Raw genomic sequence first — 23,280 nt, forward strand, 5'->3', positions numbered from 1 at the left:
ATGATACAAAACAGACCTCCTTCTTCTTAAGGACCTCTGAATAACCCCAGGGTTTGAAATCTCTTAAAACCACAGAGACTGGGACTTATAAAAATACATAAAATCATCCCAAAACAATTCTTGACGGACTTATAATCAAACATTGTGCAACTACATAATTCTATATTGTATCTACAACCTATATGTGTATCTAATATGCTTAGATCCCATATAAGTCATGTAATTGTTATAACTATTAGATGTTTGAATGAAAATGTGTCTCGTCTCAGTACGATCGTATGTTCTTAATTCAAAAGATGGCTTGATTGAAATCTGTGTAAAATGTATTCGTATTCTTATAATAGTAATGATGTCTAAACTGTGGCCTCTGTACTCTCTGCTAGAGCTGGAGAGTAAGGAGATCACAGATAACGCATGGTTTACGATGAGAAGTGAAGAAAATGCCACCGCTCAAATAAAGACAGTGATGTCAGAACTCATCCAGGAGGCTGGACAAACATTTGAGTTTAAAATCTTAGGACCCAAAACAAAGCTTTGGGAGAAGAAGAAAAAGTAGATTCAAAACCGATCATGGAGAAGCCATGACGGAATAACCAGACAGACGAGTAACCATGTAGACGAGCAGACGAAAGAACCCAAATCAAGATCAGAAGAACATGGGTTAAACAGCTTCATTCAAGCCATCTAACAACTCTCGTCACAATTTTCTTTCTTTTCTTAGTTTTATTTTCCGTTGTGAGTCTCGGTTCTAAGTTAAGTTTTGTGGCAAAGTTTCGGTCCACGATTCGACTGCAAAGCCCGCTTCCAACTTCAAAGACTTTCCATCCATCCGCCAGCACACCACGTGATTGGCCGCCCCAGACATCTATCCAGGCACGAGGAGACACCAGCCAATGAAGCCAAATCCCTTTTACGCCGACGAAGGGAATCTCCAAAAGGAACGCAAAAACAAGCAAGTAGCCTCCAGACTCTTAAACTGAACTGGTGCATTGATATAGATTTAATAACCCGCCTAAGAAACGATAGAAGGGTTAAATTAATGATTGATGGTTCTTTCAGGTCATGTCTTATAAGTGCATATAGAAACTTGGGATTTCATCATCTCACTCTTAAAACTCATTCTTCCCTCACTCTCTTTCTTTCTGCAACTCGTATGAATGTGTGTGCGTGTGTTTGTGTTAGATATTAGTTTTATGTGTCAGAATAATCAATAAAGTCTTGTTTGTATTTTAAAGAGAAGTGTTACTTGTGTTATGTGCTTACGAATTTAATGTATTAAACTGCTGATCTAAGTTACCTTGCTAATAAATAGTGTTTCACTATAGTTTGGATATTTATATCCGCTACAGAGCTGATAGTTATGGCCGGTTCAAATGAACCCCGGACGAGTCATTTGCTCGGTCGTAATAAGTGATTCTTTCGAATTCCCTATAAATGAATTAATAATTCCTTTTGAGCTAAATTGACCTGTCAGAATCACTCAATTACGTTACAACATCATCTGTGAACAGTCTTCAGGACATCTGTCAGTTCATGGGCGCATGCTTGATCATTGCTCAAAACAAGACCTCCAATCCGGAGGCCTCCTGTTGGTCTACTACCCCCTCTTCCTGGTCCATCCCATCCCTGGTCATATATTGCCAGGGTGGCTTAAGAAAATGTATTGCTCATAAATATTTTTGACCCCAACATTTTAGAGACCAGTGAAAATTCACACTGCTCTATTTCAAATTTTATACCACAGCTAAAGCTACTAGCCTAAATTATATAAATTTAAAACATTATTAAAGACCAGTAATACCGCTAGATTATTGTTTATATACTCTTTACGTTCACTCAAGACATAACCAAGTTTGTCTACTAGAATACTCACAGAGACATTTCTGGACATAATTTTGTTTGAATATGCCCGTTCAAGTACAAGGCGGCGTGAAACAGAGCTCATTTCAGTATTTGTGCGCTGTCTGAGACGCATATTTCTGGGCACACGCTTCGGATGTGTGTGCACACTAAACTTCCTACACAGCACTCAAGTTACGAATTGAGTTCCCTTTTGTGTCTTCTTACGCTTGAATGTGAAGGCAGTTCACTTTGTTCCCCTTCTCAAACTCCCATCTCCTGAGGACACAGCCCGAGTGGCCGTGGACCATCTTGATTGGATTCTGTATCTTTCTGCTTTTGGGTCCTCATTACAGATCTGTGACACTCACATGTTGTTTAGAACATGTAAAAATCTTCTTTCTATATTATTATTCATGAAAGTTATGAAGCAACCAAATTGACCCACATATCCAAAAACCCAATTGAAACTAATTAATAAATAATTAAATGCAAGGACAATATTTTCACATGGATGACACTACGTTTTGCTGTCCAAGATTGTGAATTTTATTATTTTAAATTAGTTTATTTCTTTGCATTTATCATCAAACTATAGTGCCTTCTGATTTTTCTGAATGAGCACCAGGTCATAGTTAATCATCCTTGTCCTTCACGTATGTTCTGTTTCAAAGCGAAGGGAGGACATTCCATTTCAGAGCACATTTTGTCCTTGATCCTGGTAGTGCATTGGGTCAATAAAGCCATTGCTAAATCACTCTCTTCAGCCATAGCTGACTACAGTTAATGCTCTAACTAATGCTAGACTCAGCAATACACTGATTGGCAAGTCGTCATATATGGATGGAGAAATCATGACCATTGGAAGGGTAATGTAGCCATTGTGGTAATCCATCTCTGGTATCACACCTGCAATCTTCAGAATGAAACACTAGCATACTTCCTACTATTTATACTGTGCCTACAATTTGTAAAAAATAAAACAACAAAAGTACAACACACATTTAGTTTACAATGTAGGCGCACCACTCAACGTGTAAACATGGTGTCAGTGTAAATGGGGTGTTTCTAGCTGTAAAAAGTCTGCACTGATCTGCAAAATTACTGATTTACACTCATCATTTGATTTCAGTAGATTTTTGCGCTATATTGTTCTTTTATTTTGTTTTAAGAAAAAAAATTCACAAGAAATTGTTCTTCCACTAAATACTATTAGTAATCGGTTAGTACAATGAAACTGTAAATTGTCACAAGGAACATCATCCACCATTGAACTTAATATTTCCCAGTACTTTCATGAAAAGTAATAATATTAAATCCATATAAATTTACAACTATCTATTGCAGTAGTAACAACAACTCTTGTAACTGGACATTTGATGGAAAATATGGTTACCATGGTACATTTGTTTACAGTAGGCTACAATTAAACAGACATCATGGGAGTTGAAAATAACCCTCCAATGTCCTTTCACTCATGTGTTAACAGGGAGACATTGTGGTTTAGCTTTTAACCGTGCTGCTTTTAGCTGTCTTTTTTCAGAAAGCCCACAGAAAACAGATGATACTGAAGTGGAAATTCCCTGAAGCCTACCAGCAAATCACTTCCTTATTTTGTATCTCAATCTAGTAACCTTTACGAAGATATAAAATCACCCTTTCAAATAATAAATCACACAATAGTGCTACATAGTTGGCTAAATTAATTATTCCCATTATATTGTTATTAGTTTGTAAAGATCGTTCAGTTTTGACATGTGGTTGTTTATTATTGTGTCAAGCTGAGCATTACTTCCTATTCTGCGATGTCTTGCATGTCAATGAGGGGGTTTAAATTTGAACTTCCCCTCCAGTGAATGACATTACGCTACCACACTGCCTTTTGGCTGTACACTTTACATCACTTGGATTTAGGAGTAAAAGACGACACGAGGATTAGAACTACAGCTATTTATCAGTTGGATTCAGATTTTAAAGGGTCATGGAAGGAAGTTCACAGTCTTCACTGTCAGAAGAGGACTCTTCAAGCAAAGAGCGCTCTTTACCTGAGGAGGAGAATGATCTTCAGTCTGAGTGGGTATTATTTTACTGACTTTCAGCATCTAAATTTGCAGATTAAATGGATTTATAAGGTGTGTTTAAATGGTGTTATAAGGTGTATGTGTGTGTGTACAGGCCTCTGAAATCGGATAAAGTGCAATCAGTTTGTCATAGAAGAAAACTGTAAACAGGATGTAGGGACTCTTTTTGTAATTATCCATTATTCCACAAATGGTTATTTATTGTCGAAAAACATTCTATAGATTATTGATTATCTATAGAATTATTATCTATATTTATAGATTATCTTCACAGTAAGAAAGAAATGGGTTTTTTTGTGTGTGTGTGTGTGTTTTTAAGAACTGTACACTGAATGGTTCCTTGGGTATGTAAAAATGGTTCTTCTATGGCATCGCTGTGAACATTTCCTATTGGAACCTCTAATTTTAAGAGTGTAAAATGGGTTATTTTGTACGATAGTACGGTATGTGATCCTTGGAATATTATAAAGAGCAATATTCATGTATATGATACTCAAAAGTACTTTTTTTGTTAGTGTGCATAACCTCCTGCGATAACCTCCTCTGATTTTGCAATCTCTTAGGAGACACAATAATTCTCTGCACTGTAATCACACATATATGACGTCTTAAGCCCTATTCGGACGGTATTAGTTTTGAGTATGAAGTAATGTAATTTTACCACAGGGCGTCTGTAATAATAATGGCCAATTCGCACAGGATAAAATATCTCAGTAAAACTTAGGGGTAAATCAATTTACGCACCGCCGTCACCTTACTGTCGTCATGTGCGTATTACTTTGCTTCCTGATATCATGTGTGCAAACACATATAACCTATATTTATATATATATAAAAAAGATAGGTCCAGTTGAACAATGTATCATTAAATTCAGATTGGATTATGTTGGTAACAGGCATTTACATAACGCAAAAAGAAGTTTTGTGCCTTTAACAAGTGCTTTCGACCTTCTTTTTTATATAAATGGTATGTGGAAAACACTTGAGTTTTGCCACAGACTTGCCCCAACGCCTAGAACACAACTGAATGCTTCTTCAAGCGGCTCCATACTTGAAAAAACACAGAAAATACTTTTAAACAGAAAATGACAGAATATTTACAACGGGTCTATTCGCACGTGATTAGTATTACCCGAGTTAATTTTTCTGGACATTTTTACAGAAGGTAAAAGTGATCACCATAATCTTTACTGACATTGTCCGTAATGATTACTGAGATGCACATTCGGACGGGACTAAAATCACTGAGAAGAAGCTCTGATAATATTTACTTTACCCACCTCTCCATGTTAAACTAGTCCCGTCCAAATAGGGTTTTAGTGACAGTTTCACCAATACAGCATCACAAGGGTGGACATGTTGACCTTTAGTTTAAATAGTCACTTTACATGACAAGGGCCACACCGCACATAAATGTTAATATAGTGAACTGACTTAGCATTAGCGTAACTGTTAACTTTAATGTTGATATATTTGTTTGATGTCCTGAGAGAAAATAAAAACCCAGTCTCACACAAAGGGAGAATAGAAACAGAAACCCATCCTAGCTCAAATTTCCCAAAGCTTTTAGTCATTTTCTTTTTATGGGCATTGGTGATGTGTTTGTCTAACTTTTATTAGTTCATACTTTGTCATAGTTTAGCATGAGTCATTCATCATGAGACTGAAATGAAATATGGGGACATTTGCATAACATCCATGACTTTATTTGAGCTGGTTCAGATTCTCAGAGTCCATCTACCCATTACTGTTTCACCACAGCAGCAATAACAGCAGCGTTAATCCCTAAGACTGTAAAAAAAAAGAAGAAAAAAAAGATAAATATTTCAAGAAAAAAATACGTTGTCTATTTAACTTCTCATTATCTATTAAAATGCATTTCATTTATAAATAAATTGTGGAGAATAGAAAAATCTGACAAGCTTTCGATGTACAAATATCCCCATGAGGAAATTAACTTCATAAAGGGTTTAAATAATGTTTTATTTACTAGAATAAACATATCAACAGCAAGGTTAGAGTACTACATTACAGGAATCTTGTAGAGAAAACACCTCGGTGACGTCATGAACCAGGAAACTATAAAGCATGCCCAAACAGTGCAAACCTAGCTTCTAAGAGGCTGAAGTAAGTCGCTGATAGGCACGCAGGAGGTACGGTAGGGCTACGCAGCGTCTCGTTCCCTCTTAAGGGAACCAAGGTTACGGTCGTAACCGAGGTGTTCCCTTTAAAGGGAACTTGTGCTGCGTCAGTGGAACATTTATACCCACACTGCAATAATGACAAGTATCTGTCAAGTGTGAAATCGTTGAAGAAAAGCACTAAGAGGAGAGCACCTGGGCCCCTGGTGTAGAGCTCATGTCCAGGTTGTAAAACCTCACGAATGTGTGTGGTGAGGACCAGCCTGCCACATCACAAACATCTTGAAGTAAAGCAGCCATAATCCTAGGCAAGTGAGCTGGGACTGCCGTAGGGGAAGGTGGTCTGGCCGACTCATATGCAAGAGAGATAGCCTCAACTATGCACTTGCTCATCCTCTGCTTAGATCCTAGGGACCCCTTGCTAGGAAACCCAAAGCAGACGAAAAGTCGCGACAGGCCAGCTCTGTGGACAATGCCCGAACTTGACTGGCAGATTGCTCTTTTCCTGGTCTGGATCTCAGAAGAAAGGATGACTGAAGGCCCTGCAGCACAATAGATCTAGCCACATTAGTGGGCACTTTAGGGATGTAACCTGGCCGAGGGTGAAGAAGAGCCTTCATCATGCCAGGTGCAAATTCCAAGCACGAAGGGGCTTGCAGATCTCCTATTTTTTTTAAGAGATGTAATGGCAAGGAGGATCAGTGCTTTAAGAGTCAGGAACTTGACTGGAACCTCTTCAATAGGCTCGAAGGGAGCAATGGACCGGCCTTGGAGCACCATGGCCAGATCCCCAGCCAGTTCCCCTGTGAGCACTGCAGGCCTCAGCCTCAATGTGCCATGGAGGAAACGTGTTTCCAAAGAGTCTCTCCCTAAAGACAGTCCACACAAAGGAATAAACAGCTATGGCCCCCACATAAACCTTTGAAGTGGACAGAGATAACCCTGCAGTAAATCGCTCTTGCAGGAACTCCAGCGCTGTACCAACAGTGGGGACCTAACTAGGTCCAGCTGACGACCACTGCACCAAGAAGTGAACACTCTCCACTTTAGGGCATACAGTTCCCTTGTGGAAGGAGCTCTGGAGTGAAGAATGATCTTAACAACCTCATTTGAGAGACTGACAACTGTTTTATTGTGCTATATAAATAAATAAACTAAACTAAACTATAATGAGGCATTGACCCCTTCTCCCCAGAGGTGACTACCCTCAGAGGTCTGGCGTCAGGACCTCTTTCCCCCACCCTTCTTGGTGATGATAACGGTCCTCAGATCCATCTTACCCTGGGAAGGCTGGTGTTTACAGTGCCTCACCAATCCCCCTTCTGTCTGGAGGGGGAGTTTGGGTAGCGACGCTCTGCTTTTGTGCGGAACGGTGTGAGGAGCTGGATTTAGATGTTTGGGGCTGCTCCCTCTCAGCAGGCCCTGAGAGCGGCGGGGGAGGAGCTTCTGGAACTCCTCATAGGCTGGAGAGTGAGGTGGCGGGTCCTCAGTATCTCCTGCCTCAATGCTTACAACATCCAACTCCTCAGAGCTGGATAGTTGCAGCACGCTGCCTCACTCAGGGCGGAAAAAAACGCAGCGCGTGCTTCTGAACCCTGAGAAAAGGCACTGGATCTAGGTGAGGGCATGGAAAAGGCCAGGTCCGTCTCTAACCCCTTTGTTAGATCCATTTGCGATCCCCATGACAAACAACACATAAATCATGTGTATCCCTACCTGTGATGTTGCGTGGGCAGGGAAGAACACAAGATCTAAATTGCTGTTTGCTCGCCATGATAATATATTTATATATTATTTATAATAATAATAATGTGAGAGATCTTAAAATATAAATAAAACTAATGTGTGGGTGTTTGCATGCGTTGTAGGCAGGTGGAGGATGTGGCACAGGAAGAGTCTCTTCTCTCCGGGGAGGAGCAGGTAACCCTCATCACAGAGAGCATGTCAATCACCTCCTCTGATGAAGAGAAGCTTCAGCTCCTCAACAAAAACACTGAACTGCGGAGACTCAACAAAGAGGTAGAATAAAACACCATAAACTCTAAAACTCAATTTTCATAATCCTCTAGTGTACCTGATGTATAATTATCTGAAATTCACCATAAAAAGAAAAGAAAAATATTTTCTCTCAATTACGAAAGCTCAGAATATCTTTCATTTAAATATTTCTTTTTCATTTGCATGTTCAACTTTTTATTTTTTATTAAGTGTCCTATATATTGAATTCCTATTATGATATTATTTTTAAACTATTTTATGTCAAGAAGTAAGGTGCCTTTCATTTTTGCGGATCCACTTTATATTAGGTGTCTTTAACTATTAGGTACTTACATAAAAATATATGAAGCTTGTTTCAGCCACAGAATAAAAAAATTAAAAAAGTTAATTGTGACTTTTTTATTCAAAATTCAGATTTTTTTTTTCAGAATTGCGAGACATGAACTGGCAATTGCATGTTATAAAGTCAGAATTGCGAGATATAAACTCGCAATTGTGAGAAAAAAAGTCATAATTGTGAGGAAAAGTCGCAATTTCCTTTTTTATTTTAGAATTGCAAGTTTATATCAAGCAATTCTGACTTTGTGACTCGCAATTGTGAGAAAAAAAAACAAAAGCCAGAATTGCGAGATAAAAAGTCAGAATTATCTTTCAATTTCTTTTATTCTGTGGTGGAAGCAAATAAATACATTAATAAACGAATTAATGTTTGGTGCAATGTTTTTATTGTGTTGATATTGTATTGTAAAACAATTGTGCTATTGAGGTGGGATACGGGGGAGGTTAGGACAGGTTTGGTGGTATGGGTAGGTTTAAGGGAAAGGCAACAGTGTAATTATAGACGTAATTACAGAAATTAAATACACAGCTGTAATTACATGCAGGCATATTGAAATATAAATAAAAACATGCATTTACGCAATAAGTGCATTGTATCAAATGATTCATTAAAATTTTGGTACATAGTGAAGACACTTAATGGGACTCATAATTTTAGCTCTATACAAGTGTTTTGGGTGTAGGTGAGTCAGATCTTGCTGTGTTTGAGGGGATCAAATGTCATTACAATGATAGTAAAAACAGGTAGACAATGGCCCATATGGTTTCTGCAGGGGTTTAGGGTTAGCATAGGGTTAGGATACAGCAAATACAAACCCTAGTAAACCCTAAGTTATGGACAATACCAATACCAAGGATTAGAGTTCTCAACGGGCCTGAAAATAACAACCCGACCCGACCCGGCCCGTGGCTTTTAAAGCCCGGACCCGATGTAACCCGACACATCAACATGAATTATCTGCCCGAACCCGGCCCGCGGCCCGACGCCGCGTCGGATTTTTTTTTTCTCATACACGTATTATCATGACCAGCAGACGGAAATTCAAATCAACCTTTAATGTTCACGTCTTTTAACAATACAAACAACTGAAACAATAAACTTTAAATATATAAATAGGCTGTAGTAGCGACGGTGAATTCACCTGAGGCAAGTTTACTTTTCACCAACTCCATCTTCTTCTCCAGGCTAAAGGCGACGGCGTGCACGCAGCGGCGTCAGGTCTGCCCCCGCCCCTCTCCGTGATGTGCTTGCACGCAGCAGCCAGACTTTCTTTACGGTGAACAGCAGCGATGATTAATAAATGGGTTTTTTTTTTTCACTGACTGGAAAAGATTAAGCCCGAGGTCCGACCCGACCCGAGTCATTTGATTATATTTTCGACCCGAACCCGGCCCGAACCCGCGGGTCCCGTCGGGTTTGTCGGGCCGACCCGACCCGTTGAGAACTCTACCAAGGATGGCAATACCAGAATTCAAGAAAAGCTTATAAATCATACTAAGTGAAATTTTTTGCTAATGTAGAAAGTTTTCTGTGATGGGTAGGTTTAGCGTTAGGGGATAGAATATACAGTTTGTACAGTGTAAAAATCATTATGTTAAAGGAAAGTCCCTATAAAACATGGAAACCCATTGTGTGTGTGTGTGTGTGTGTGTGCGTCAGCTGATGAAACTGAACGAGGAGTGGGATCATATCTACCACAGAACAAGTGTGGATCTCCAGCAGCGTGTGGCAACTCTCGGGGAGGAAAACACTGCCCTCAAACAGGTCAACCGCAGACTGCTGTTCAAAGTAGAACATGAACAGGTACGTGGGCAGACACACACACACACATTCTTATGGCAGAGGTGTGTTTAAAGCTAAGTGTGTAATTTTAGCATCATTGTTGTCACTAAACAGAAAAGTAAATATTGTTAGAGTTTACCTATTAACATCCCGTTTGCCAGTGGTTGGGCAAACAGGCAATCCTGCCCTGAACTCACACCACTGGTTGGACATGTCCTTCATACCACATTACCAGTGAGTGTGTTATCTTGTGAAGCTATTTTTACATTTCCTGACTCTCAAAGTCAGCATGAAACAAAAGTTGCAATCATCTTCTCGAAGATTGTAGGATAGGAATCGATTTTGTCCAATGGGAACTGATTGGATGGTGGTGGATTGCTATTGGTGGATCTCATGTGAGTGACAGGTTGCCCCGCCCTCACGCCAGTAAACACGTTATCAGAGAAGAGAATAGATGTCTCTGCAAGAATTTATTGAGTTATTTTAATTAAAGATAAAAAAATAAAAAATAATTATGTGCACGGATAAATCATTTATAATAAATACTGGAATATTTCATTAAAAAAATGTCACTTTCGATTTCATGGTGACTGCCAATGAAAATGACTTCCAATGGAATAATCTTAGCTAGACGGGTTGATTCAGTCATATTACAATTTGAATTGTTTTTCTTCACATGTGATAACATTGTAGCATTTTTTGGACATCTTCCATGGTAATACCAAGTTTAAAGTAATGAAATCACAATTATATATTGAGCTGCAACACTGAATCATTCAGGATGTCAAATAGCACTTGCTCTAGTACAATAGTGAGCACTTTCATATGCGATATTTAAAAAAAAAAAAAAAATTAGGCTGCTAACACATTTTGTGCATTGGTCTCAAAAAACACATTGTAATTGTAAAATGCAAGAGGAACAAATAAAATAGTGACCTGCTAAACAGGATCAAACCGAATCGTCAAAGAGAAACACAGATAAAGCAAAATAACACGTAAAGAAGGAACTATGAGAAATTCAGCACTGTGACGTTTTTGCCATGTGTTCTTGGATCAGCATCCTTCATCCCTGAACAACATTCCTATTAGCCAATCAGATTTCACAGTTGATGTTGAGTCTGGAGCACACCTACAGTATGCAAGTCCATAACCTGCTGCACAAACCCTGCTTCTTGGCTGAGTGACTGGAAAAGCAATATGTGTGGCGAGTCATCTCTCACCCGATTTATTACATCTGGACCGCTTTATATTTGAAGAAAGCCAGAGGATGGCTTCAGGTCATAATATGTTGTTTGGAGTAATTAGTTCATTTGATCGCTCGGCATGGTCGAGAGCCAGGAATATGAGGATCTTGCAGACTCACTCTGATCCCAGCACACTAATGCCCTATAACACACTGATGAAGACATTCAAGTGTAGATTTATGAACAGCTGGATGAACTCGAGCTCCCCGTGGTGTACCAGTGAACAGCTGTAATCTGAAGAGGGTTGTTTGGTTGCACTGGTGGTCAGCCAAGTGTTGGTAATTGTAAGCCATATTGGGAAGACTTGTCAATTACAAGTAACTTAATACCTGAGATCTTGGCTGCCTGAGGGGTGATTACATATCACATAATCCAAAAAAAAGGAAAAAGGGTTCATTAATTTTTGCAGCTCATCCTCTTAGCTGAGAGCTTTTTTTTTTTTTACATTTTCATGGAATGCTTATGGTGTGATTGATGTTTTGCTGTAATTCAGAAGTAGATACATGAGCAGACACTGACACTTTTTTCTGTTATGTGTGTGTAGAATAAGGGGGAATATTATGAACAAACACTGATGCAGGAGCTGAAGAAAAACCAGCACCTCCAGGAGTATATCCGACTGCTGGAGAGCCGACTGCACCAAACAGATCTTCATCAGTGGACTAGAGGGACACAGGTCAGCTTCCAGAATCAGTCAGACCAGAGATTTACAGTAGCTGTGATACATTTTGATTGACTTTTTCCTCTGTTAGAAGACCCCAGATGTGAGTGGCACCTCAGACTCTCAGCTACTCCAGCGGTCCTCTAAACCGTCGCTGGATGTACGGTCTACTGTGTCACCAGGCACAAAGTCGAGCCTCAGACTGGCTGCTATGGGAATGGAGATCCGGTCTGACCCGGTGAGAGAGGTTCAGGATCTGAAAGAGCAGCTGGAGGCGCTGCGGTGTCAGGTGAGTTCACATGTGATCATTACATCCAAACACAACCAACACAGTTTTAAATAGGCCTGTAGTTTTATGACGGATGATGTAGGAGAATATGGACATCTCAGTTTTATTCGGATGCCCAAACTGAGCGAAAATATGCAATTTGGTGCAGTTGCTGATCTTTATATTTTCAAAAAGAAAGATGAAATTCTCCTCTTCATAACAGTATAGCAGTATACTTACATAAAATGCATATAAATATATGTTTTAACTCTATCTCTCAATATATGTATTTATTGCTGTGCAATACGTTCTTCAAAAGCCTGATAGATCATATTTGATACTCATATTTGAACATGATTTTTAACAATGTTGAATATTTAAATATAGTTGGTTTAATTTTATTCTTCTTTTTTTTTATATATATATTTTTATATTACAGTAAAGCAAATGATGAAAAAAAAAAAGAACCTCTAATGGTCCAAAAATTAAAAATACAATTAAAAAAAAATAAACCTTTAAATTTGGGGTGAAATATGAACTGCTTATCGTTATTTAAAATGCTTGTTTCTTAGATGTTTTTACAAAAACATAATTTACATTTTAAACAAACAGGTGGAGATTAAAATGTTACAGGTACACAATCATGTTTCCCATCCACAGACTAAAATCTATGAGGCTGAATATAAGACGGAGCAGAAGGACCATGAGCGCATGCTGCAGGAGAACAAGAGACTGCGGCGCAGAGAGGGGGACATGCGTCAGCAGATGGCACTGTTGCAGGAGCAGGTGAGCACAGGACTGGACATCAACCCCGCCAGTTCAACCGTCTGTCATGCAGATGTCCACCACTGGGGGGCAGATGTTACCAGCTAATCACAATCTCCTGTGGCACACACTGATCTTCCTCTGTTTGTTGGCTGATTCCTCCAGCCTACAAAGAGTTTTAGCAGTCTGACACGTCAGCTACTGAATCATTTTACAGTAAAGTTTCATTTATTAACCAACTGCATTAGTGAACTTATCTAACAATGACACAACTTCTATAGCATTTATTAATCTTAGTTCCTGTTAATTTCAACATTTACTAATACATTATTAAAATCAAAAATCAATTTTTTACATTACATTGTGGGTGTAAATGAATAGGCTTGATCTTTGTGCTGGAAACCCAATGCACAAGACAATAGAGACACTAGAATAAAAATATTTATGATTCTGAAGATGAAAATACAAAATTGTTTTAAAACAAACAAATATTTAAAATAATGTAGGCCACTTTTTACTGGTAACATCAGACATTTGGCATTATCAGGACCTCAAATATTCTCCCATTGCATTATTATATATTATATTCAACATTATTATAGTATAATGTAGTGCTGACACTAAAACTCTGTAAACTTGAATTTTTATTTTGGGTGAATTATACACAATACATATTCTCACTATACACAATATATATTGTTGAATTTTTGTATTACGATAAATTGTGACACAATATATTTTTACACCCCTAATAAATACTGTATCAAATGTTTTGCTCATTGCTAGTTCACATTAACTAATGAGGCCTTATTGTAGAATGTTTGACTGACCAATGGCAGATCGCAATTTGCTTGTGTTACACTTGCCTGCGTCTGTTCCCTTATGCAATAGATTATTAAATTTAGGATTTTGCCAAGTAAGACATCTTCTGCTGATCCTGACACAGCATTACCTGTCCCTACCCCTAATCCTAACCCTAACCATAACTTATACCATAAATCAGAGGGAAATGGTAGGTGAGTTACACTCCTGTAGATGCACCTAACCCCGCTTGTAAGACTAAACTTGACATTAACTGTAAACCCATCTCTCAAATCTGATTGTTTGATTGGAATGTTGTTGCAGGATCAACATGTTGGATAAATTTCTTAGTGAAATCACGTTTACCTATTGGACACATGAGCAGAATATTAGACACTCAATTCACTTAGTTGATGACAAAAATATACATTTTCTATTTAAGCCGTTTTTGATATACTGTATAGTAAGGACAGATTGAATCGAAGTGTTTCTATAAGACAATGAGCCTTTATCATGATGTTGTCACCTGTAGATCAAGTTCATCAGACTTCCGTCAAAGATTTCCATTGTGAACTGTCACTCACATGAACAAAGAATCTTATGCAAAAGGAAGTGAACCTAATTATGACTCATGGTGTCCTGATGTTGAATATGTCATAAAACATATCTTAACAGGAATGCAGATAATTATCGTATCAGGTCTTAATGGATTGATGTGAACATTAATATTAGTTGAACCATTATTTACCGTTTCATTTCTGCATGTGAACTACAATACTGTCATTATACTGTACTTACCGCACATTTACAATATATGAAAGGCACAATCAAACCGATGTCTAATGTTTTTTTTTGTTTTTTTTATCTTAATTTGTTCTTTTTTTCCTTAGCTAAAGGTGTATGAGGATGATTTTCACAAGGAACGCTCAGACAAACAGATTCTCCAGAGACTGCTGATGAAGAAATCTCCAGCCGAGAAAGATCCGGTTCTGGTGCATCGCTGCAACAACGAGCAGGACCGGCCCAGGACCGACAGGAGGAAGAACCGAGAAGATCAGCGGGGGGGATACGTTTGTCCCAAACACTGCGAACATCACGGCCAGCTGGACTTCCCCTGAACGCTGACACGCTTTCATTCATCAGATTAAACAAGCTATTTTCTATATTTTAGGTCCCTTTTAAATGCTATATATATTTGAGTTTTTTTATTATTATTATTCTTTATTGTATTATTCTTTTATATTCTTGAAAGGATTGTGTTTGTACAATGACTGTATGGAAAATGTTATAGTTTTAATATGAGGCAATCTGAACCAGTTCAATGGCTGAACACATGAAACTCAAACAATCCATGTCAGACATTAAATATTGTAATCTTTATAAGCCTATTTGTTTTGTTTTGTTTTTTCCAGTTAATATGTCAGCAAATGGACCATTTCTTAATACATTACTAACAGGAAACAACTTCAGATGTTTTTGCACTTTGACTTTACGGAAACCCGAGGCCATTGGAATTTCTCGAATAATGACCTCACTCTTGATGACAACAGATTTTTCCAGGATATTTGCTCAATTGTGTCAATCAATAAAACTTTATTTAGAGAGCATGTTTCCCAGACAAATCAATGCAGTTCAAGAGCACGTGACACTAGGATAAAAACAACAAATGAAATAGATTATAACGATGAAATTAAAAAGTTAAAAGTGTAGAATAGTAAATCTACAATGAAAAAGAAAACAGGATATGACCGATGGTTAATTTAAATTAAATGTGGTTGTCTCTCAATAATGCCCATCCCTGCTCTTGCACCTGTTATATAGGTCAGGCATTGTTATTGTTTGTGTTTTGTGTTTTTTTTAAGATTATAACCAATTAAATGTGTCCCTTAGAATTGCTTTGAAATGTTCAACTACATTGTTTCAATAAAATACACATTAACAATATAGATGATTGTACTCCCCAAATTCTTTTATATATAATATATATAAAATTATTGCACATAATTTTTAGAGAGAAAAAACACAACAAAAAAATACTATAAATGTCACACATGTAATAAAATGGACATTGTTTTATTATAAATCTTTAGAAGTAGAAATAAGTCATTATTTTGTTCACCTTCAGACAAAGTCAGGGGGATGTAAGGATGATTTGAATGGATACAAACTATGTCAATAGTTTCATATATAGTACAATATAGTACAATATAGTAAATAACTATGGGTATGGGATGTATAGCCTCTAAGTGTTTTTGAATAAATGATTTCACTTTACCACAATGATGACCAATAGGTGACAAGCTCACGTTCAGCACACGCTGAGAGATGTCAGTTTCCCATTGTGTTTTGATGAGTAAGTAATCTCCAATGACAGATACACACAAAGAATGACTCACAAAAGGAAATGCTCTTCGAAACTCCCAGCATCATCAGTAGAACATAATTGCAACATTACACACCCTATGATATTTTTAAAAAAGTATGTTCAAAATATCCTCTCTTTTCTTCCCTGGAATCTGAACAGGTATGTATGATGTTGTAAAGGAGGAGGAGCCTGGTTCTCAAATGATTATAAATATTCACAGTTTTAAGGTAAAGAGCACAAACACCTCAGGGAGAAACAGCCTGAACAGCAGAGAAGCAGCAGGTATTGCTGATCTTTATTTCATGCATGGCTGTTATTACATTTTCTGTACTTGTTCAATTGTTTAATACGTTTGAGTGTGTGTTTGTTTGCTTTTTGGTCATTTTTATTATTATTTCCATCTTTGCAGCTTGCATCAAGACTCAGCAGAAAGAAACCAACAGCTTCCAGACTCAGGTGCGTGTTTCTTGTTGTTGCCAAACTCAGTGGACTTTAGCACTGAAAATGTGTGCACTAGACAGATGGCTAAATAGATGGCAGCATTTAACTGCTAACTGTGACTCACCTCCACCCTCATATGCTTAAGAGTAAGTTGTTCTCCCCATTTAATTGCTCATGGACTATTGCTTCCAGGCACCATAGGACTCTCTGTCCCTGCGTAAATAACCCTGAATAAATTTGCCGTGAATAAATGAGGTGGTGTAAGGCCAAGACAAGGAGGTTTTCAGAAGTCAAAAAAGGAAATGCCAGACTGAGCATGGACCCAAAGTTTAATTTCCATCTTTCTCTCTCTGTACCACAGGTTATAAAAACAGGTTCTCTCTCCCTGTGGAGTTTGCGCAGTTGAGATTAAGCCAAGCTCTTGAGAAAGCTAGAGACGAAGCAGACAAGCGGAAGTTTCAGACATGAACAGAGACGCGGCTGAGATTCGGGCCCAGTACGAGCAGCAGGGGTATCTGTCGGCTCTTCCCATCCTGAGTCCAGAAGAGCTCCAGCAGGCCCGGGATGCCTTCGCTGAGCTGGAGAGAAAGCATGGTGAGGTTCGGTATTATTGATCTGCCTGCATTGACAACATTATATGAGAAATGAACTGAGCTGGACGATGACATCACTGTTTTCTCAAGAGCGGACATATATATAAACTAACTAAATGAATAACTTTTTTACAACAAAAATGAACCAACACTGAACTTACTTAAGCTGGACTGTGATGCTATTTTCTTCTAGAAACAAACTTTGTTATCTCTGTAAAGCTGCTTTGAAACAATCTGTATTGTATAAAGCGCTGTATAAATAAATGTGACTTGACTTCAGTGGATCTGCTGCATTCCTGTTGTTGGCTTGGACTCGAGGTTTGGAATTGAAATAACCCAGGTATTCTTTTACAGGTGTAGATTACACTGCTTACAGCCTTCATAACATCCACAAGGATCATGACTGGGTGATGGCGCTCGCCAAGCACCCTCGGCTTCTTGAGGTGGTCACTGCAGTTCTGGGGCCCGACGTCATCCTGCTTGACTCCAGATTCATTTGTAAATATCCAGTGCGAAAGCCAGAAAGCAATGGTGTCATCCAAATGAGCAGTGATAAGAACGAAGCAATGCCGTTTGTGGCCTGGCACCAGGACATGAAGTAAGCACCATTCCACATAATCTAATGGTGTTGGGGTTTTTTTTTTTTGGTTTCTATTGGCTCAGGTTTCATCATGTTTTGGTCTTTAGGTACTGGGGTTTTGATGGAGGTCCCGTTCTGTCTGTGTGGCTTGCCCTTGATGACTCGCTTGAGGACAATGGAGCACTGCAAGTTATTCCAGGTACAAACACTGCTCTATGCGCCTCTATGTCTGATTTGGAATGGGAAGTGTCTAATTTGTCCTTATTTATCCAACAGGTAGTCACAACTCCGGTCTTCTGCCCCATCACCAATCAAAACGAGCAGGGAACATGCTGAGTGTCAATCAGGAGATCCCAGAGGAGCTGGTGCAGTCAGAGAATGCCCTCTTATGCCCACTTCAAGCTGGTCAGATGTCTGTGAGTGTGAATATGTATTTATATGTTTCCCTGGCATTTCTTTAATATCTGGAAAAACAATATGCAGTGTCAGAATGCAGGTGCACTACCCGTCAAGGTTACACTTTATTTCGATAGCCCACTTTAGACACTTTAAGAACCACAATTTGCAACTACATGTAAAAACCAGAGTATTAGTAGTAGACTGTTATTTTCTGCAAATACATGAGCCTTCTGATTCATTAGCCACTGTTAGTAAATAACTAGAAGAATAGCAGTAATGGAGTAAATGGTAAAACTGTTTGCACTCCAAACCAGTGTGTTTATAATTACAACAATACTTTGAAAATGACATGGTAAGAAAAACCAGTTCGCAATATCAATCAGCAAAATGAACAGCAAAAAATTAAATATAAGCAGATGAGACCAGAGCCCAGACACAGCATTTTCCAAGCATTCATTGTCTGAATTCTGTCCCCACACAGGTCCATGATGGACTTCTGGTTCATGCCAGCGATCCCAACACATCTAATAGGAGGCGCTGTGGCTATGTCATCCGATATGTCCCTACATGTACTTATCCAATCCAGGTAAAAATCTCTCTCAGTTCACAAAATCATGTAGTCATAGATATTTAGCAGTAAAGATCATAAACATGTGTGCTTTTCTGACAGGACCCTGAGCGGCCCAGGAGTTTTCCTGACACAGTGCTGGTCAGCGGTTTCGACAAATACAACCATTTCTCCTCCAAACTGTGACCGGTTTATTCTGAACTCTTTATTTAAGGCATGGGTGCTTTGGCTATAGGAACTAATTCATATCTAACAGTGTGTGTCCCCTCGAATGAAACATAGCTCTTATTTATTATAATTTATAATATTAACAATAGTTGACGATCAAAGAATAAAGTTACATATTTTTCTATGCAATATTTACTTTGTTATAGCACTACAATTATTCAAACTTTTGGGTATCTTTCAGGCTTTTCCAGAAATCATGTGTCATGGGATTTTAAACTATGATCTTATGTGTCATGTAACTGAATTGTCAAATTCTGAACATGAAATGTGATCTGAAATGCTCAATAAACTGTTCAATATTACCTTTGGATGTTTTAAGTCATTTGCAACATATTCAACAAATCTTTGTCAAAAATCACAACACATTAACTTAAAGGTATAGCGGAGGATTTTTTACTTCCGGGTGGATCACCTATACTATTGGTCCTCCTAATTGTCAATCATTATGGTGAATCAATCAAACTTATTCAAAAAGTGGAGAGGGCGGGTCTTATCTTAAATTCGGAAAGATCCTCCGCTATACCTTTAAGTATTCCACATGTGGTATCAGACTAGCAGATGCCTCGCTCAGTAAAATATGATTAAAATCATACAATGTAATGTCTAAGGTTTTTACCAATACTAATCCCATAGAAAGTGGAATCTGGCATGATAATGTTGGTTCAGGCTGTATATACAAATGGTCTGTGTCCAGTGGCAGTGTTGCTTTGGCTGTTGATCCAATATGTTGAACCTTGGTTTGGGTTTAGTAAGTAATATATAAAATAAAGAAGAGAAAGGAAAGAGCAGCAACAATACCACAAATATGCAGTCATGATCTTGTTATAGTCTTGGTCTTGAAACCTCTATAGACACATCGAGACATGGGCCCGCATGGGCGTACATTTCATCTAACAGTAGGGGGGACAATAAACAAAAAAACACTAAGGGGACACTAATAATACAGCCAAAATTGTACTACTTACACAAAGGCTCATCAAAATGTTTAAATATGAGTTAGATTCATAGGTTCACCATGTGGTGACATTATAATTATTAAATTATCTTGTGTCCTCCACATAGTATTTCTGGGTTTCGTCTGGGACAGACAAGCCCACTGATCTGCCACTTAACATCATATTGAGCAAATCCCAACACAACGGTAGATCTACAATATTAGCCTAATATCAGGTCACACATAGGCTTATCGCTGTGTTAGTTGTAGTGGGTGACTTACTATCCAACAAGCTATTGTATTAAACAAGCTACCAAACAAGGTAACATTATAATCGCTGACATAGCGGACTCATGGAAAAATAGATCGGATTTCATCATCTTTTTTTTTTTTTGTCATGACTAATTTATTAATGACACAGAATCATCTGTATTAAAGAGAAAAGAATCACATCCGATGATTAAAGTGAATAAGATATCCTTGACAGCCGACTTACTGGAGTTCCACAACTACTGAAGAACTTGTTTCTCTCTCCCAATGGACTCAAAATGTTTCTGAACATAAATCTAAGTTTAATTTAAGTATATATTATTTACAATACACAGCATGGTTGTTAATGCTATTTTTAGTGGGGGACAACCCTCAGATGGGGTGGGTCCTGACCCCCAACCCCCCACGATTTCTGCCTAAGCCCGTATGCATAAAACTTCTCAGATATGCTCTTAAGAATAGTCTTAAGCTTTGACTTAAATGTTAAAAAATGTGTCGAGCAGGAGAATTTTATGAAGAAGCTAAAAGTAACTTTCATCAAAGTCTAAGACTGATTCTTAAGTGCTGACTGAAGTGGGACTTAACACTAGAACTGCCATGGCGGTCATTTTGACCGTTTTGAATTTTATATCTGCAATAACTTTGTTGAAAAAATAAATAAAATCCTGCTGGTACCTGACTTTTCCTAAAAGTGTCTGTATTTTCATTTAAAATGTTTTTCATATAAATTACACATAAGGTAAAAAAACAAATGAACATATTTACCTATTTCGGCCATAGACGGTCAGATTGACCGCACTGAATTTCGCGGTATTATTATACACCAATATACACAACAATAAAATGTGGTAAAAAAATACACTAAACATATTCCACAACAAATCATTTAAATGGAATGATATTCAGAACAGAACAAGAATGAAAAAATAACTATAAACAAGCCAAAATGAAATAGGCTACTTTCAAGCGAAAGTGAAAGTAAGCGGCGTTGGGCTCACGTAACTCTCTAATTAGAATCAAAATGTTTCAACATTTGCGATGTATATGGATGGTAAACTATTCTTTATTATGCTTTGTAGGCTATTCACTCACGTTCCAATATCGACGGAAAAAATCTTCACATGCGCAAAATGGTACGAATTGTAGGCTACTGACTATATAAACAGAGCAGTGGATTTTTTATATGTTAGGTTGACTATTTCATTATTATATTTTATTATGGCTATAATGAACAGGCTGCGATGTCAAGATTGCAATGCTGCAATGTGTGTGTGTGTGTGTGTGTGTGTGTGTGTGTAAGGCGCGGGCGCTTTCGAACAGTAAACATGAAAACAAGCTGCTCCGTCATTTTGGACATCTACGGATATTATTATTTATAGATGTATAATTAAACTTGTTTAAATGTACAGTTTGGTGTTGTTTTGTTTTTAAAAGATATCCTAATACAATAAATGCATTAATCTCTCAATTGGGTATTTATCATTAAAGATATAGAGTTTGGAATCTAGCGGTCAAAATGACCGCTTGCGGCAGTTCTAGTAGTTATGGAATTCTGGCACTTCTAGTGTTAATTGTTGTGAACTATGTAAGAACAACCCAAAATGGCCGCCCTTAACCACTGAATCAGCCAATAGTGATCCAATAGTGAGGTCACAGCAGCATGACACCAATCATTTAATTGAGACACTGAAACTTTAATATTTACATTTATTTTATTTTATTTAAATTCTTTGTGCAAAATTAGCATGAATTAGTATTGATGCTGTGGAATCCTCTCCTCATTTGCAGTTGGAGCAATGATGCAAACATGAGTTCCATCAATGTCTCCAACAACTTTAGTCCAGTCATTTTATGAAAAAAGGTTGATCAAATTGCAACAGAAGCAAACTCAACTGATTTTGTATCCTCAATATGTCCTGAGTAAGGGGAAAAAAAGTCCCGAAGAATCCCATAGGGGAAAGTTTTGAAAAAGACCCAAATATATCCTATAGTCATACGCCTAATTCATTCTTTTTTTTACGTGAATTGGGTAAAACTTTTAACCTTTAGATATCACCATGAAATTTACTGAGTTGATTACTTACATCAAGACAAACAAAAAATGTATTACAAGTTTTTTGAAATGGTTTGTTAACATGGACAAACGGTGCACAATCTAATTACTTATGTGCTAATTTGCATAAATACCACAACAGATCTATGGGTATAGCCAGGTGAAAATGTCTTGTTGAATCTTGTTGACATATAACAGTAAAATACTTGATGTTAAGGTCTGAATGGAACCCATTTAGGCTACCCATGAGCATTAATACATAGAGGCAGGAAGAAGTACTTTAGAAACCAGCCTTTAGAAACCAACTTTCCCCTGATGGGATTCTTCTGGACTTTTTTTTTCCTTACTCAGGACATATTGAGGATACAAAATCAGTTGAGTTTGCTTCTGTTGCAATTTGTTCAAGGTTGACCCCCATTTTGGTTAAAAATGACTGGACTACTTGAGGAAGCTTGCAATCCTCATAAAAAGTGTCTTGCTTTTGCCACATGGTCTGAAGATCAGTTGGAAAGTCAATGAACTGCCATACAGTAGTGGCCAAAAGTGAGGCAAAGGAAAATGTACAGATTCACCCTTTATTCAAATAGTATTCAAAATGTGTTTTTGTACACATATTGGGTAGTTGTGCTTAGAGTTAATTATTGTATTTGTGATAATGCAATGAAACATGCCAAATGAAATGAACACATGCAAAAACAAGATCGAAACAGAGAAATATTAATAACCGAGTATGTTGTTGTCTGTTTTCTCTTTCCTGTGAGTTTTTTTTTTTTACCTATAGCTGTAGTTTGCCTTTTTTGCCAAATAATTTTGTCAGTTAAATACCTTCACTAAGTTTAGTGTGTTGTTCTTCCTTCATATTTAAAATAATTATCATAATTAACATAATTAAAACATTTAAAATATTTTCCTCATATTTTGATGGTTTA

At 37.8% G+C, this 23,280-nt stretch overlaps 2 protein-coding genes across 3 annotated transcripts; both read left to right on the forward strand.

The window, feature by feature from the left end:
* The first annotated feature begins 3,683 nt into the window (after positions 1–3,683).
* On the forward strand, positions 3,684–15,303 carry LOC311303605 (uncharacterized protein). 2 transcript variants are annotated; one of them, XM_084430160.1, is made up of 7 exons: positions 3,684–3,912; positions 7,930–8,080; positions 10,059–10,202; positions 11,970–12,101; positions 12,178–12,375; positions 13,015–13,140; positions 14,811–15,303. In XM_084430160.1, exons 1-7 carry the CDS (start codon positions 3,821–3,823, stop codon positions 15,036–15,038), a joined length of 1,071 nt encoding a protein of 356 aa, XP_084286286.1. In that variant the 5' UTR covers positions 3,684–3,820; the 3' UTR covers positions 15,039–15,303. The 2 variants fall into 2 exon arrangements, with proteins under 2 accessions (XP_084286286.1, XP_084286287.1); XM_084430161.1 differs by having other exon boundaries at positions 12,181–12,375.
* Positions 15,304–16,521: 1,218 nt separating this feature from the next.
* Positions 16,522–19,395, forward strand: LOC311304336 (L-threonyl-[L-threonyl-carrier protein] 4-chlorinase). The gene is made up of 8 exons (XM_084431295.1): positions 16,522–16,567; positions 16,695–16,741; positions 17,088–17,320; positions 17,674–17,917; positions 18,007–18,098; positions 18,176–18,315; positions 18,780–18,884; positions 18,969–19,395. The coding sequence occupies exons 3-8, from the start codon at positions 17,191–17,193 to the stop codon at positions 19,050–19,052; spliced, it is 795 nt and encodes a 264-aa protein (XP_084287421.1). The 5' UTR covers positions 16,522–16,567; positions 16,695–16,741; positions 17,088–17,190; the 3' UTR covers positions 19,053–19,395.
* The last annotated feature ends 3,885 nt before the right edge of the window (positions 19,396–23,280 follow it).

Source organism: Rutilus rutilus (genome assembly GCF_951802725.1).
Source record: "Rutilus rutilus genome assembly, chromosome: 14".
Taxonomy (NCBI): domain Eukaryota; kingdom Metazoa; phylum Chordata; class Actinopteri; order Cypriniformes; family Leuciscidae; genus Rutilus; species Rutilus rutilus.